This window comes from Protopterus annectens, chromosome 2.part0 (genome assembly GCF_019279795.1).
Source record: "Protopterus annectens isolate FY-2018-M chromosome 2.part0, PAN1.0, whole genome shotgun sequence".
In the NCBI taxonomy this organism is placed as follows: Eukaryota; Metazoa; Chordata; order Ceratodontiformes; family Protopteridae; genus Protopterus; species Protopterus annectens.
In genome coordinates, this window is record NC_056728.1 from 16111691 (window position 1) to 16129082 (window position 17392).

General features: G+C 42.6%; 1 protein-coding gene across 2 annotated transcripts in view; it reads right to left on the bottom strand.

The window, feature by feature from the left end:
• LOC122792927 (spectrin beta chain, non-erythrocytic 1-like) overlaps nucleotides 1-17392 on the bottom strand; it is a 1986067-nt gene that overhangs the window by 77286 nt on the left and 1891389 nt on the right. For both annotated transcript variants that reach the window (XM_044060498.1, XM_044060499.1), the window contains one exon: nucleotides 17153-17379. In XM_044060498.1, coding sequence (XP_043916433.1) covers nucleotides 17153-17379 — 227 coding nt within the window. The remainder of the gene's footprint in view (nucleotides 1-17152; nucleotides 17380-17392) is intronic.

Consider the following 17392-nt stretch of genomic DNA (forward strand, 5'->3'; position numbering starts at 1 on the left):
TGGCCCCTCTGAGAGACTGCCTTAGAAGTGGATGTGAAAATAAGGGAGGATCCGTGTTGTAGTGAGCTGAAATAGCTGAGGCGTGGATCTTAATAGATGAAAAAGAAAGCCCTTTGTGTAACATTTCGGTTAGATATTGTAGAATCTGAGGTAGGTCCGGCTGAAGGGTATTTTGGCCTTTAGCTTGGTTCCGGGCGCAAAACCTTTTCCATTTGTCTGAGTAGGCTTTCCTGGTGCTGGGCCTCCTGGCCTCCAGAATTACATCCATAACAGCTTGTGAAAGAAGAGCTGGCTGGTTGCTTAGGGGATATGCCATGCAGCCAAATTTAAGATTTTGAGCTGGCTGTGTAGAAACTGACTGTCTTGCTGTGTGAGCAGATGAGTAATTTGTGGTAAAATCCATGGTGGGCCCTGGGCCATATTCCTTAATAATGGGTACCAGTGCTGGCGTGGCCAGTCTGGGCAATGAGTATCATTCGGGGTCTGTCCATCCTGACTTTCAGCAGCACCTTTGTGAGAAGGGGCAATGGAGGGAAAGCATATACTGTCAGCATTTTCCAACTGAATGAGAGTGTGTCCACTTTCCAAGCTTGATGGTGAAATGGCCTTGTGCAAAATTTTGGTAGCTGATAGTTTTGGGAGCTGGCAAACAGGTCTATGTCTGGGAGCCCCCATTTTTGAGTTATCATAGCAAATACTTGTGGATCCAGTTTCCACTCGTGGGGATCCTTGATGTTTCTGCTTAGGTCGTCCGCCAATGTGTTCTTTTTTCCTGGCAGAAATTGAGCTTGTAATTGAACTTGGTATGCCAGTGCTGTGTTCCACAAGGTCATTGCTTGCCTGCATAGAGGGTAGGAGTGTGTACCCTCTTGTTTGTTTATGTACCACATTACTGTGGTGTTGTCTGTCCTTATTATAAGCTGTCCTGGATGTAAGAGGTCCTTGAAGGCTGTCAGGGCATTCTGTACAGCGGGCATTTCTTTTTGATTGATGTGCAGATTTCTTTGATCTGCAATCCATATGCCTTGAATGCATCGTCCTGCCAAGTGTGCCCCCCAGGCATAGTCCGATGCATCTGTTGTCATAATTTGCCTGGCTGGGGGTAAGGTGAAAGGCTGACCCTTGTTGAGTTGACATGCCTGTGACCACCATAGAAACTCCTGTTGAAGGCAGGGAATGAGAGGTATCATTGTTTCCAAGCTGTGGCTGTGTTGAGTCCATACGCTTTTTAGGTACCATTGTAATTTCCTCATATGCAGTTTTGCAAATGGTATTAGTATGCAAGACGCCATGAAGCCCAAGGTCTGCAGAATTTTTCTTGCAGGGAGTTGGGTCTTTGTTGCCATTGATTTGAAGTATTGAGTCAGTTGTAGTTGTTTGTCTGGCATCAGATAAGCCATATGGGCTGTTGTATTCAAGCTGGCACCCAGGAATGTCATATTTTGTGAGGGCACTAGTTTTGATTTCTTTTCGTTTACTGTGTACCCTAGGCAACTTAAAAGATGTTTTACAAAAGCCAGATGTTGTAAGAGAATGTCCTTGCTTTCTGCTTGGATGAGGCAGTCGTCCAGGTATGGATATATTTTAATTCCTCTTTGTCTGCAGTATGCAATTACTGGTGCCAGGCATTTTGTGAAGACCCTGGGTGCAGTAGATAAGCCAAAGGGCAGTGCAGAGAATTGGTAATGGGTTGAACCTGCAATAAAACGAAGGAATCTTCTGCAATTTTGTCTGATAGGGACATGCAGGTATGCCTCCTTGAGGTCCAACGTTACTAGCCAAGCTTTCTTGCCCAACATGGGAAGAAGCTGCTGTAGTGTAAGCATCCTGAATTTGGGTACTTGCAAGAAGGTATTTAGAATTGAAAGGTCCAGTATGGGTCTCCAAGCATTGTCCTTTCTGGGGACTAGAAAGAGCCTTGAGTAAAATCCTTGGCCTTGCTCCTGTGTAGGTACCAGTTGAATGGCTCTCATGTCCATGAGAGCTGTAATTTGTCTTTGTGCCTCTGCCCATTGATTTTGTGGCAGGTCTGGCATTCCTTTTATCCTTGGCAAGGTGTGGAAATGGAATCTGTATCCTTGTGAGATAATGTCTAGGACCCATTTGTCTTTTGTGACGATACGCCAGTTGTCTGCAAAAAGTGCTAATTTTCCTCCCAAGGGAGCTGCCAAGAGAATTTTGCTTGGCAGTTTGAGGGTTAAGTCATTGTGTTTGCCTTCTAGTAGTTTGGGACCTGTCTTCTCCTCCCTTCTGTGTTGCAGTGCCCCATTGGTGAGGTTTGTAAGGGATTTGTGCTTGTCCTCTGCCCCTTGGGCACCTGTATTTACCCCTCTGTGGTCTGTCAGAAGCTGGAAAGGACCAATTTTTTGTTGGCCAATTTCTGCTGAAGCGTGGGGGTTGTACCTGTAAGAAATCTTTGACCGTCTGCATAGATTTTGCCTTATCCTCCATTTTCTTCAAAACCTCTTCTGCTTTAGCCCCAAATAAGACATCCTGCTGTAAGGGTGCATCTAGTAACTTTGCTTTAACATGATCAGGCAGAGTTTGTTCCTTTAGCCAAGCATGCCTACGTATAACAGACCCAGTAACAACTGCTCTACAGGAAGCTTCCAAGGAATCAAATCCACATTGTAAAGTATGTTTGCCCACCTGTTCAGCTGCATGCAACAGATCCTGCATTTCCTTGAATTCAGACTGTTGAGGGTGCGTGCTCATCTTTTGTTTTATTTGAGACATTAGGAATTGTTGGTATTTAAGCATGTGAAATTGACAATTTAGTGCTCTCATAGCTAGAGTAGCTGAGGTGTAAACCTTCTTCCCCCACCTATCTAGTGCTCTGGAGTCCCTTTCAGAGGGTATAGGATTTTTAGCCATAGAAGCCTTAGCCCGTTTGGGACCCTGGGAGATTGTCTCTGGATCAGCAACAGGGCTTTTGTAAAGGAATTTGTGTGAGTCAGGTGCTCTATAGTATCTATCTGGCTTGGCTGGAGCTGGAGGCAGAGAATCTGGATTCAGACTAGATTCTAAGTAAACATCATCCACAATGTCTAAAACTGGGGGGATAGCAAGAGGTCTGTGCTGGGGAGTAAAAGAAACTCATGAAGCCTTTTCTTTGAGTCGGAGTAGTCCTGACCTTCAAGTGGAAATGTTCCCTCATGGTATGTAAGGTTTCCCCAAAGGAATAATCTTCAGGGGGAGAAGCTGAGGGAATGGAATCTTCAGCATCAGAATCTTTATAAGGGGGAAAGGAGAAATCCTGTTCCTCCGAGGAGCCTGAGGAAATAGACACTTGATCAGAGGAGGCATAATCCTCCTCTTGTCTAGGCCTTTTGTCGGGAGGGGGGGGTTGGGAACCCCTGATCAAAGAAATCAAATCTTCAGCCATTTTAAGCATCTGTTTCTTAGGCATGGGGCCTTGAACTGGAGACTGAAGTGCAGTCTTTTTTGGTTTTAGAGGAGTCTTAAGCTTAGCATAAGATTTTATGGTTAGAGTAGTCGGTCTGAAGACACCTTCTGAAACTGAAGGTGTTTCTACAGCACCGGCTTCTCCTTCTGCAACGTTGTCAGTAGGGCCTAAAGGAAAAGGCTGCGTCGGCCTAGAACTCTCTGCTAGAGAATCCAAAGCAGTCTGGGGTTCCAATTCTGCGGTAGTCAGGGGCTGCGTAGGCGCCTCACTGAAAACCGGAGAACCGGCGACTGGCCCAGCCGAGGCCTCGGAGTCTGGCTTGGATCTAGGCTGCCTGTCTTTATCTTTGCATTTTTTATGCACGCCAGTAGTCGGTTGCTCTGACGGCATAGTGTAATTAAATTTCCTACCGAAGTAGTGTCGTGCGAAATCAAAGCGTCGCTTTATAGTTCGCTTATTGAACCTAGCACAAAACCGACAACTAGTAACGTCGTGGTCTGGGCCTAGGCAAGGTATACAATAAGAATGAAAGTCCTTATGAGGTATTTGCTTCCCACAAGAAATGCAATTATTAACTTTTTCTGACATCGGACTGAGGCAAGAAAAGGTTCTCCAACGGGGTACTTAGCATTGAAGACTTCGGACTGAAACTCGATTCGAAAATCTCAGGTGTCGGCCGACCGGCACTTGCGAAATGCTTCTGCTTCAGGCACCACGCGGCAAGAAAGACTGAAGAAAATGGTGTCGGATGCCTCTTATATACCCCTGGCACACTGACGTCAGGGAAGAAGCGACAGCAACCGACGCCGGACCAAGACTTTGGAATTCGGGCCGACTGCGGGACCGCCTGACGGCAGAATAACCCAAGTGCGATGACTGCAGCAGGGTAACATGATGAACATCTGCTTAGATATTGTAAGGTCTTAGGTTTAATTCTGGTGGCTGCCAAAAAAGCAATTGCGAGAAAATGGAAATCACAATCTAAACCACCTGTATGTGAAGTAAAGAATTAAAAACTGGAAGAGGCATCTTTAGAAAAAAGGAAGGAGCAAATCACATAGAAATAAATAGAATTTGTGGGAACATACATGCAGAATAACATTCAGGACAAGGAGTGAGGTTTAAGGAAGGCAGGAATTAAAAAAATATGTAATGACTGACCGAAGGATGGTTGTTATAAAGAAAGAAACCATATTAAATGTATAACGTGCATAAATAATAGAAAAGAAAGCAAACAATATTAACATTAATGTATGTGTGCCTATGTCTTAAGTGATAATTTGATAAGGGTGTTCAACCAAAAAAAAAAAAAAGAGGGCATGGCATTTCAACACACTAACTCTAAACCCACTTGCCTGCAGAAAATAATTTTGACTTTTCATAGTAGTTCCTTTTCATCTCGATGTCTGAACATTTTGAAACAAGCTAAAAAACACAACAAAACCTTACAGACAAAATTGGAAGAGATTTGTTTCATGGATTATTTCACAAGGTCTGGATCACTTATACTGCCCTAGACAAAGGAACCTGACTGCTTATTCAGTTTTAATATGGCTTAAATATTAATTAAAGTTTACATCTCTGCTACTGTAAAGGCCATTAATCATTTTCACTGAAGACTACCAGTCTAGCATGGGATTTGAACTTCATATCACTGAAATTGACTTTACCTGTTTGAACCTAGAAATACAGCAAAATTAAAGTGTCTCTCATGAAAAGCGTTTTTTTTTTCCCTGGAATATGAGTTTTAGAGCTACAAACTTCAATGTGTAAACCATTTATTAGATTTTCTACCGTGAAAAGATTATCAATGGAGACAAATGATGTCCCTCATGGACATCAGCCATGTCCAACCCGGAATTAATGGACATGCTCCACCTCAAAAAATCCAAATCCACCAAAACCACTAGAGCAAGCGACTTAAACCTTAGCACGGATATAAATAGGACGTGCTGGAGGGATAGCTTTATCACTCAGAGACTCCCTATGCTGTGGAATAAAATCCCGGTCCATGTGAGGCAGAGCACCTCGCTGACTCTGTTCAAGAGAAATCTAGACCTGTGGATGGGAGATCATAGGTTTACCCCGGGAATCATCTCTGGGTCACTGCTGGACAGAGGCACAACAAACTAATGGGCACAGTATTTTTTCATATAAGGGGTGGCGTAAGCCACAATAATTTGGGCTAGGCTTATAAATGCCTTAGGGCAGATAGCCTAGTATAAACCTATGAACCTATGAACCTATAAAAGTTGTGTCAACAATGGATCTCAATCAATACATTCAGTTGCCATTTTTTTTTCTTTTGCAACTTTAAGAATGAAGGAGAACACTATTTGCATTTTTGGAGGCACACAGACACCTCAGTTACCAAAAAAGAAAGACTAATAAACCCAGAAAAGGCTAACTTTGTTTTCCTAACTCATGAACGAAAAACAAGGCCTACTAGTTTAAAAGAAGACTTCCTGCAGATGTTTGTTCTACCATGTAGTACCTGCACAAGACAATGTGAAAACTGCTACAAGACAGCATACCTCTCCACTGTCCACAATTTCACAGAATGTCCAGCATTTTGCCTCATATTTTTGGTTTCTTCCTCATAAAATTTTTGATTTTCTGGCAGATCATTGAAGATTGCATTTGCAAAAATAGTGATACACATTTGAGTTTCAATTTTCAAATCATTCAGAAAATGTACGCTAATGCAAAACATGCTATTCTAATCACTTTCGTTGCTTATAACAGCAATATTCAAAATCTGTCCCAGATTGTGTTTTTTTAATCCCCCCATCCCAATATTTCCAGCTTTGCCCAGAATTCTTGCACTATGAGTTTTAGATACATATGCATGGTTTACTGCTTATACCTTCATGCTGCACTGCAACTCACATACATAGTTCAGGACTTGAACAGGTTTTGGCACATCTGTATTACAAGAGATCTTCTAACTGTCCAGGTTCCATGGTTATAACAACAGAAAGTACAGTTGTTTACACTTACCATAAATGTAGATATTCGAGTGCATTCACTGTTGCAGTCATCACTGCTGTGGTAGTAGCCTTTGGCCAGCCCAAATACCAGAGTCAATGTTTTTCTGTGTCAGCTGCTGTCGCTTGTTGATGGACGTCAGGGCATTAGTGCTATAAAGCAAGGCAGCCAATGCCATTACATCAGTTTTTCTTGCCCTAACCAGTCAGAAGCCCAAGGAAATATGGTAAAGTGGTCCTGGTGGCTGAAAGCCACCATAATAAGCTTATGCCTCCCTAAGGAAGGAGGATATAAGGGGGAAGGAGGGAGGGAAACCAGGACTGCAACAGTGAATACACTAAAACATCTACACTTATGGTAAGTGTACACAACTGTACTATGTTCTTCATGTTTCATTGTTGCAGTCATCACCTGTGGGAGGATTCCCAAAGCTGAGGAGAGGGGTGGTAGGATTAGCAAGTGACCTAGGAATGGGTCAGCATGCCCTGCAGAACTGCAGAGGCAAACCCTGCCATAGCCTTAGAAAACAGAGGTAGGTGGTAATGCTTGGTAAAAGTATGGACAGCCAGGTGGTAGCTTCCAGGAAGTCCCTGGTGGGAACTCCTTTGAGGTATGCTGTGGAAGTGAAGGCTGCCCTAGTTGAATGGGTTCAAATAGACCTGGGGGGTCCCATGCAAACTGTAGTAGAAATGGATACAGTGTGATATCCATTTGGAAATAGGGTTCCCCTCTACCCCTGGGGCAAAGCTGATAAGTAGTTGGTCTGTTTTCCTGAAGGGTTTAGTACGGTCCAGATAGTATCTGAGCTGTCTGTGCATATCTAGTGAGTGCATAATTCTTTCCCCCTTGTTTTGAGGATTAGGAAAGAAGGTGGGTAGATGTATGGCCTGGTTGAGTTACATCAGATACCACCTTGGGCATAAAGGAGGGATTGGTCCTCAGGGAGACCCTGTCTGCATGGAAGATAATGAAGGGCTCAATGGCCATAAGTGCCTGAAGTTCTGAAACCCTTCTGGCTGAGGTGATAGCTAGGAGAAAAGCAGTCTTCCAGGAGGGGTACCTTAGTTCTGCAGAAGCAGCAGGTTCAAAAAGTTAGTTTTCCCAAAACATAATTCAGGTCCCAGGCTGGAGTGGGTGGCCTTCTGGGAGGTCTGATATTAGAAGCCCCTCTGAGGAATTGTTTAATTAAAGGATGGGAAAATAGGGGCTGTTCTGTATCAAAATGAGCTGAAATGGCTGAGGTGTGGATTTTAATAGAGGAGAAGGACAGGCCACTATTAAGTAGCCCCGCTAGGTAGTCCAGGATAAGAGGTATGGAAGGTTGTGAGGTATTGCACCCTCTGGACTGGCTCCAAGAGTAGAATCTTTTCTATTTGTCTGCATAAGATTTTCTGGTGCTGGGCCTTCTGGACTCTGTGATAATGTCTAGCACCTGTTTGCTTAACAGGGACCCCTTGTTTGCCTTTAGAGAATTAGCCATGCTGATAGTTTGAGAGTCTGCAAGTCTGGGTGAGGCATGCCCCCCCCCCCCAAGTTAAAAGGTCTGGGATCAGGGGAAGCTGCCTGGGAGGCTGTAAGGTCAGGCTGCACAGTAAGGGGTACCAATGCTGTCTGGTCCAATCTGGAGCATTGAAGATGGCCTTTGGTCTCTCCTCCCTTATTTTGATCAGTACCTTGGGGATAAGAGGCAAAGGAGGGAATGCATACACAAAGAGGGTGCTCCAAGGGAAGGTCAAGGCATCCACCTTCCACGCTAGGTGGTGATACTCCCTGGTGCAGAATTTTTTCAGTTGATGGTTGGGATATGAAGCAAAGAGATCCACTTCCGGAGTCCCCCTCACCTGAGTGATTTGTAAAAAGATTTTACTGTGGAGCTGCCATTCGTGGGGGTCCAGTAGGTTTCTGCTTAAATCGTCTACCAGGGTGTTGTTGATCCCTGGTAGGTATTGTGCTATCAGGTGTAGTCCCATGGAAGAGACTGTCAGCCAGAGGTTTGTGGCTTGCCTGCACAGAGGGTATGATTGGGTCCCTCCCTGTTTGCTGATGTACCACATTACTGTGGTGTTGTCTGTTTTGATAAGGAGAAACCCTGGCTTGAGATGGGGTTTGAAGGATGTTAGAGCCTTTTGTACTGCCATCATTTCCTTCTGATTGATGTGTAAGGGAAAGTGCTGGGTATCCCAAAGACTTTGGGTGCACCTGCCTTCTAGGTGACCACCCCAAGCTATGTCTGAGGCATTGGTGGTAATTGTCTGCCTGGTTGGGCGATGGGAAAACCCTTGTTCTGGGCACAGGTCCCTGCCCAGCAGAGAAACTCAACCCTTACACAGAGGTTCAGAGGTAGAGAGGTCCCTAGAGGTTGAGAGTGCTGACACCAAAGGTTCTTTAGGTACCACTGAAATTTTCTCATGTGAAGCCTGGCCAGAGGAATTAGAAGGATGCAAGATGCCATGTACCCCAAGGCTTGCATGAACTTCTTCGCAGTGAGGTGACTTCTGGAAGCCAGCAGGGTAAAATAGAGAGGCAGGAAGCTCTGTTTTTCCTGGGGATAGGAAGGCCATTTGGGATGCTGTGTCCAGTAATGCCCCCAAGAAAATGATCTTCCTGGAGGGTGTTTGCCTTGATTTTTTCTTGTTGATGGTGTACCCTAAGGAGGTTAGGAGGGTTTTGACAAAGAGGAGGTCCTTGAGGAGCTTTTCTTTGCAATCTACCTGAATGAGGCAGTCATCCAGATAAGGGTAAATTTGTATATTTTTCTGTCTGCAAAAGGCTATGGCCGGGGCTAAGCATTTGGTGAATACCCTGGGAGCCGTAAATAAGCCAAAGGGTAGTGCAGAGAACTGAAAGTGTTGTGAGCCTGCTCTGAAGCAAAGGAATTTCCTGCAGGATTCTCTTATGGGGATATGGAGGTAGGCATCTTTTAGATCTAGGGTAACTAACCAAGCATTTTTTGTCTGCATAGGCAGCAGGTGCTGCAAAGCTAGCATTTTGAATTTGGGGACCAGCAGGAAAGTGTTCAGAATGGCTAGATTAAGGATGGGGCTCCAAGTGCCCTTTTTCTGGGAACGAGGAATAGTCTGCGATAACAGCCTTTGCCTGTTTGATCTGAGGGGACAGGTTCTACTGCCCCTTGGGATATGAGAGTTTGGACTTGTTTCAATGCCTCTGCCCACTGATTTGGATGCAAGTCTGGATACCCTCTTGGAATTGGGAGTTCGTTGAAGGAGAATTTGTATCCCTGAGAAATGATCTTTAGGACCCATTGGTCCTTTGTTACAGAAATCCACTTCTCTTTGCAGAGGGAGGGCCTTCCTCCTAGTTTTTGGTGAGGGAAAAAAGGGCAGAGGGTGGAGAAAGAGTCATTGAGAGTTTGTGCCATAAAGGGATGGCTTAGAACTTCCTGCCTTTGGAGTGGAAGTGGTCCACTGTTTGGTTCTCTGCCTTCCCTGGAACAGGAGTCTGGGTGGTATGTCCCTGTGGGGCTTACCTTGCCCCTGTCTGCTAGGAGCAGGAAAGAACCAGTGTTTTGAGGGAAAATTCCTGCTGAACCTAGCAGGTTGTACCTGAAGGAAATCTTTTACTGTTTGCATAGATTTTGCTTTGTCTTCCACCTATTTAAGCACCTCTTCTGCTTTTACTCCAAACAAGCGATCGTTATTCAATGGTGTATCAAGTAATTTAGATTTGACATGATCAGGGAGAGGTTGTTCCTTCAACCATGCATGTTTACTAATGACAGATCCTGAAGCTGCTGCCCTGTTTCAGGCTTCTAGGGCATCATATCCACACTGTAATGAGTGTTATGCCACTTGACAAGTAGAGTGCAGTAAATCTTCTAGTTCTTTTGAACTGGCACAATCAGGAAAGGTAGAAACCTTTTGTTTTAATAGTTCCAGAGTGTGTTGTTGATATTTTAACATGTGGAACTGACAACTGAGTGCTCTGATGGCTAAGGTTGCAGAGTTGTATACTTTTTTAACCCATATGTCCAGAGCTCTGGAGTCCTTGTCAGAGGGAGTAGGATTCTTTGCAGAACTAGCCTTAGCTCCTTTTGGTCCCTGTGTAATGACCACCAATTCTACAGCAGGATTTCTGTACAGGCATTTGTGAGAATCCGGTACTCTGTAATACCTGTCAGGTTTTCTGGGAGCAGGTGGGAGGGAGTTAGGAGTTAAGCTGGATTCATGGAAGACACCATCCACCACCTCTAAGATAGGGGGGATGGCCAAGGGTCTGTGCTGAGGCAGGTCTAGAAACTCTCTTAGTCTCTTCTTAGACTGAGGGAAGTCCTGGGATTTCCAGTGGAAATATTCCCTGAGGGAGTGAAGGGTTTCCCCAAAGGAAAGATCTTCTGGTGGGGAGACAGAAGAAATGAATTCCTCTGCATCTGAATCCTCATAAGCAGTCAGATGTTGTTGTTCCTCTTCAAAATATGAATAATCACACTCCTCAGAATCCTGTGTGGCCTGACTACCCCTGATAAGGTTGATAAGATCCTCTGCCATTTTAAGCATTTGGGCTTGGGGAACTGCAGCAGGGGTAAAATAGTGGCTAGAGGTAGTTTTCTTAGGAGTGGCCTTGTCTCTAGAACTAAGAGTATCCATCAGTCTGAGAGAAATGGTAGTCGAAGGCAAAGACATTGTTTTTTGTCTAGATTCGGTAGTGTAAAAGACCTCCACAGAAGTCGGTGCCTGCGTAGTGGCTCCGGACCCAACTGAGGCAGAGACCACCAAAGGCTCGGAAGACGAAGAAGATTTCTGCGGCATACCAGACTCCAAAAGAGTCTCAGTAGAGGCCTGAGAAGGTATCAAATCAGGCATCAGGGGCTGCGAAGGCACCTCACTGAATTCCATAGAACTGACAACCTGTTTAGCGGTAGAGTCGTCGGAAGGCTTAGGCTTGTGTGGTCTGTCTCTATCTTTATCCTTACATTTTTCCAGAATGTCTACAGATTGTTGGCTGACAGACGCCATTTCAGAATGCAAAGATTGCAGATGAAAATACCTGGGTACACAAAGAGCTCTATGACGAATTGTTCTCATGTTAAAGAGGGCACAGAACCAGCAGCAGGGGATGTCATGGTCTGGGCCTACACAAGGAACACAGTATGAATATCATTGTGGTATTTGCTTTCCACAGGTGATGCAATTGTTAACTTTTTCGGACATCGGTTAGTGTAAGAAAAAAGAATCCCCAACGGGGTACTTGACTTTAGACACTTTCAGCTCGAATTCGAACTCTGGTAGCGACCGACCGGCACACTTGCGAACTGCTTCTGCTTTGGGCTCCATGGCAAGAAAGACTTGAAAGAATAATAGTATTCTGTTTTATTTAGTATATTCACTGTCTTTTCAAAACTTATGCTAGCATGACTATTAACTTGAATAAAAAGCTGCAAGAATGATATGAAATATAAAGGGTTAATTTAGAATAGTATAAAATGCTGAAAATTAGATACTGGCATCCATGTAAAGGAGTATGTTATTGAGAAACAAAGTCTGTAAAAAATAGCTGCACAGATGGCAGCTGGAAGGACATCAACGAAGTAGAGATGTAACATCAAGCAAGATAAAGTTAGAACACCACATTTCAGATAATGCAAGACTGAGTTTCCTTGGACCACCGAACTTAAAAAAGAATGAAGGACAAAAGAAAAGCGTTATACAAAGGAAGATTGTAATACATCAGACTGAGAAAAAATATATCAGACTTTGGTATAAATATGAGTGTGTATAAACAAGCTTTGGGAATTTGCCATAGAGAGCTGACAGCATTTGTATTGCATGCTTGTAAGTCCAAAAGAAAAATGTAACAGTAAAGTTGTACTAACTGAAACAGTTTGTCTTAGTGTATTTATTGTACTTAGTACGATACAGTATTAAAGTAGTTGGTCATACTAAGAATTAATATACTGTGGCATGCTTGCATGCAAATGCAAGAAACAGCAAGAAACCAACAGAAGCAGTACGTATATAATTTTTCAATGGCGAGACACAGTTGACAGACCAAATGGTTTCTTGTGACAACTACAGCTTCTTTTTTATTTTATTCAGTTAGTACTTCCAGTTGCAGTGCAAACGTTTGCCTCCTTGTGCACAGTATCCAGTAGCAGAACAGTGCATCTCTGCAAGTTTCACAGGTCCTGTACATTCACACAGCTGAATCTGCCAGCTGTATATGACCACCTTTTGGGAGAATCAACGAGGGACTTTCCACGCTTTCTCGACTGAAGACTTGATCACCTTCCATGCAGAAACTGGTAATTCTCTTTTTGTTTCTCATTCTACAGCATGGATGCCATAAACAAAAGAACTGTGAAATATAACACTACCTTTCAGGTAGACAGCAATAATAGTCCAGCACATATATGGTCAGAATTTAAAGATTGGTATAAACATAACTGTAGCACAAGTAGTACTTTACTAGTAAAGTTGATGTCAATGCTTTATGTAAATGCATTATGTTTGACTGATATCTTAAACAGCAACATCACTGGTATGACAGTAAACGTTTACTGTGCAAGTCATATGAAATTGCTTTCTGTGTGCAATATCATAAAAGTAATGGTAAACAACCAGATTCATTATGTCCTGTCACTACATGTAAAATGTTAATTTCAGAGTTACAATATTAGTCAAGTCAGTTATTTACAAAATCTTCTGTACATCTTGCTAGACAAAAGTGGCATAAAACCACTGCAAATTACAAAACAGATAAAAAGAGAGACAAGGTTCATGGTGAACTGACAAAGATTTAATAAACTTCTACAACACAGTCAGAGTGAGTTCAAAAAGTTCAGACAACATATGCAAACACTTTTTCAGAGGTGCATAAGAGCTTTAAAGTCAGCACACTTTGGTATAAATACGAGTGTGTATAAACAAGCTTTGGGAATTTGCCATAGAGAGCTGACAGCATCTGTATTGCATGCTTGTAGATCCGAAAGAAAAATGTAACAGTAAAGTCGCACTAACTGAAGCAGTTTGTCTCAGTGTATTTACTGTACTTAATACAATACAGTATTAAAGTATTTGGTCATACTAAGAGTTAATATACTGTGGCATACTTGCATGCAAATGCAAGTAACAGCAAGAAATGAACAGAAGATGTACGTATATAATTTTTCAAGACTGATGTAATGACATTGGCTGCCTTCCTTTATAGGACTGATGACCTGACATCATCCAGCAAGCGACAGCAGCCGACTCAGAAAAACACTGACTCTGGTATTCAGGTCGGCCGAGGGCTACCACAGCAGGGATAACCCACAGTTGATGACTGCAACAGTGAAACACGAGGAGCATCATGGAAATCACCCAAGCATTATGACTTACTGTTACACTGACCATCCCCAAAGAAGAAAGTACTGCTATTTGTAAGGGACCATACCATGTAACGGAGGTCTTCAGGTAAAGGTCACTGTAACAGTAAATCTACACCTTTTCAACTCCACTAATAAGTGTGTACAGTTAATTACAATCCTTTATTAAACTTTTACTCAGCCAGGGTTGTGTTATATTTACTTGTTTGAAGAACAATAACCTACTAAAACCACGAGTCTTTCTGAGAGTCATAAGGAATTGAGGAAAGCTCCTTGCATGTTGACTTCATAGGACTGCCTTGTGCTAAGTTACACAGAATGCTGTCATGAGTTCAGTACTGGTCTTCAAAAGGACATTGGCAATGTCGATGAAAATTTCTGGCCAGAAAAAAAAGATACACAAGGTGGGTAAACCCATGTTACGATTTCATATTACATTCATCTTTCTTCTATGGTAAGCAGTCTTATATACCTCTGTATTGTCCTTTACTTGGCATCCTGCACTTCACAGCATAAAGACTAGGATTTTGATTTTAAAATTCAACAGTTTTCTAGAGAAATGGTTCAGATTTTATAAGAGGCTAGACAACCCCCTACCAGATAATCATATTTGTTAAAGTGGAAATCTTTTTTCCACTGGTGTGACAAGGATTTTAAAGTCACCACTCTGATTTCAACCACCATACATTGTATAGGAAAGGATATTGTATACTCAGCTGGTTTCTCTGGAAGCCTTATTTAACTTCTACACAATTTCTGGAGATGTGTCTAGAAGGAGTTCTCAACTCTATATCTCCTAAGTGATTCATTCTTCCTAAATTAGTCCTGTATTTTGTTCTCCTGAAATGCTTTCTTTTTTGAGGTATTACTCTCCTCATGGCTATCACATATGCTAGGAAAGCATCTGATATATTAGTTCTTGTGTGTCCAGAATGAATGTCACATGGATGTTCACATGGGCACAGAAGCATCATATACAAATCTTCTATGCACATGCAAAGTTAGATCACAAACTGTCCTAAATTAAAATAGTCAGCTACTTTCCTTTAACCATCATTCCTAGAATCAAAATGAAGGAAAGTACCACCATAGAGATCCTAGAAGGCAATTGTTTGCCTACATTTCCAAGACTAAACAGTTTAAGAAACTGATCACTTACTGCCTCTTTCATTCATATCAGGCTAGGTCTTCCCAAAGAGAAACAACCTATTCCAACATGGATAATAGGTTACAGTGGATTTTATGATTCCACAGGAAAAGAAAAAATTGTAAAAATGTCACCAAAGCACATTCTCCAATAAATATAGTACTGTCCCCCAGCCTTCTTCTAAGGATGTTTACAGCCTTTATTTGTGAGACAACCATTGGCTTTATCCATATCTTTACTACATATAATAAAGTAGACTGCATTTTGAATGGCTTCAGAATGAGTTACTACAGCAGACTTGATAACTCTATTCCACTGGAGGACTCGCAGCTTAAAAATCTAACCTCTTATGTACGATTATAAGGGCAAGGAGGACAACACTCTTGTACAGAATTGTGATATACTCTCTATAAGAGCAAATAACAATCATCTTTGTCCACAAAGACTGGAAACTCTTCCCCTATCATAATACCTATATGCACTATACATTTTAAGCATTTTCCCTGTGCTGGTTACCTTTCAGAGATGCATAGCTGTACTGATTGTTCTTTATTTAGACTATTTGATAAATATAATCATGCACACTCATGGTCATTATGAAGAATGGAGCTAATAAAGTATTTATCATCGTTAATGATTGAAACTTTGCCACTACATATCCTGCATGGAGCTCAGAGGGACTTGTAGCTGAGTATAATAGGGAATGCCTCACATCATCACACAACAGTATGATGCCACCTCCAAGAATATGAAACTTCTCAAGGTGTCAATTTTTTGAGTCCTTTTCATCCTCATGCCTTTGGCATCAACCCTCCCATTATCTGAAAAGTCCATTTGTTCACTACAAGCAAATGACAGTCACAAGATTCCACCATCCAGGCAGCCAGTAGGAAACGTGTTCAGCACTAAACCCTGTTATACTCCATAGGTTCATATGTTGTTACGAGGCTAACAACCACTAGGGCCCCTTACACACCTAGCTGCACACCCCAAACCATTTGGGTCCCAAGTACCATACAGTGTGGGCAGGGGGGCAGGTAGCTAAGAATTTGTAGGAAGCATGTTAGTTAGGATAACACTTTTCTTATTGATGGCCTATATTCACAATGGCCAATTTCCCATCCATTGGCTGCCTGATATTCATGCATTCCCACAATACTGGCCCAGTGCTTTTCTACTTACATGCATACATCAAATCTAGCTGCAGTGTGCAAACATGCTGCTAGGTGGGCACACACTTCTTGGCTTATGCTGTGTACTGTTTCATTCATCTTGGCTGGGTGCCAGCAGTGCATTGGGCTCCGTCACTGTCAGGAGTTTATCCCTCTGTGCCTCAAAGCTAGTTTGTTACTCTTTGGCTAACTGCACATACATGGACTGAGTCTGCTACTTCTGTTGTTTATTGCACCAGGAAAGCTGGAGTCCACATACTACTGTAAACATGCTGGAAGCACTCTGAAGTCAATGCTAGTATCTGTGAGACTAGCTAAGAGATCAGGCATGAGACAACTCCTTTCAGCAGCTGACTGCTGGTTCCTGTTAAAGATTGAAGCCAGTACAAGAGGTATTTCCTAACCACGTAATACTGTGTGGAAAAAGAATGAATCAAGCCAAATCACAAATCTCCCAGGCCTCAAGTCTAGGATTGCTCATACTCCTTTTACTTGAAATTTACTTAACCATTGCTCAGAGATAGGCATGTCTCTACTCCTGCAAGGGGTGATATTTACACACACACACACACACACACACACACACACACACACACACACACACACACAGTTGGCTGTTGTGAGATTAGAACCCCTACCTATTGTAGTAGTAGGCACTACAGCTTCCAAGTACTCATTGCATGCGCCACGGAGATTACCCTCATACCTCAATAACAACTTATTGCTCATATGTGTGTTTTTTTTTTTTTTTTTTGCTAAATGGTCCAAATCCTGCATCCTCTCAAAAAGACAGGGAGAGAGAGACAGACAGACAGTGAAATAGGTTTTACACTGACTATCAATGATCATTCTTTCTCCTCAGTGCACAGACCTCAGAGTGAGGATAGCATTGTCTGGTGATATGGAACTGCAGGTGACTTCCCCCTATAAAAAGAAAAATGATTTTACAAAACTGCTGCATTTGCTCATATTGTTTATGTGAGTTTTGGAATTCTCCAACTCATGCAACATCATGACATACTGGCAACCAATGTGCTCCATGCTGTGTTGACAGTACAACTGTAAGAGATGATTGAAAAACAATCTTTAGCCCAATAATGACTAATCCCTGCTCATACCTGTTGGCTGCCTTCTTGTTGTGTGTCTCCATCTCTTGTTTACGATACAACATCCCTTCTACCTGTTCTTCACCTGTGGTATCAGGGATCTTGCCTGGAAGTGTTGTTGATAAAGGATCAAGATGAGGCTTACTTGGCAACTTAGACGAGAGAGACATACTACGCTCTGATATTTCTTTTACCATTGTCGTCTTTGTTCCACTGTTGGCTTCTATAGTTTCTGAGAACTAAAGATATATA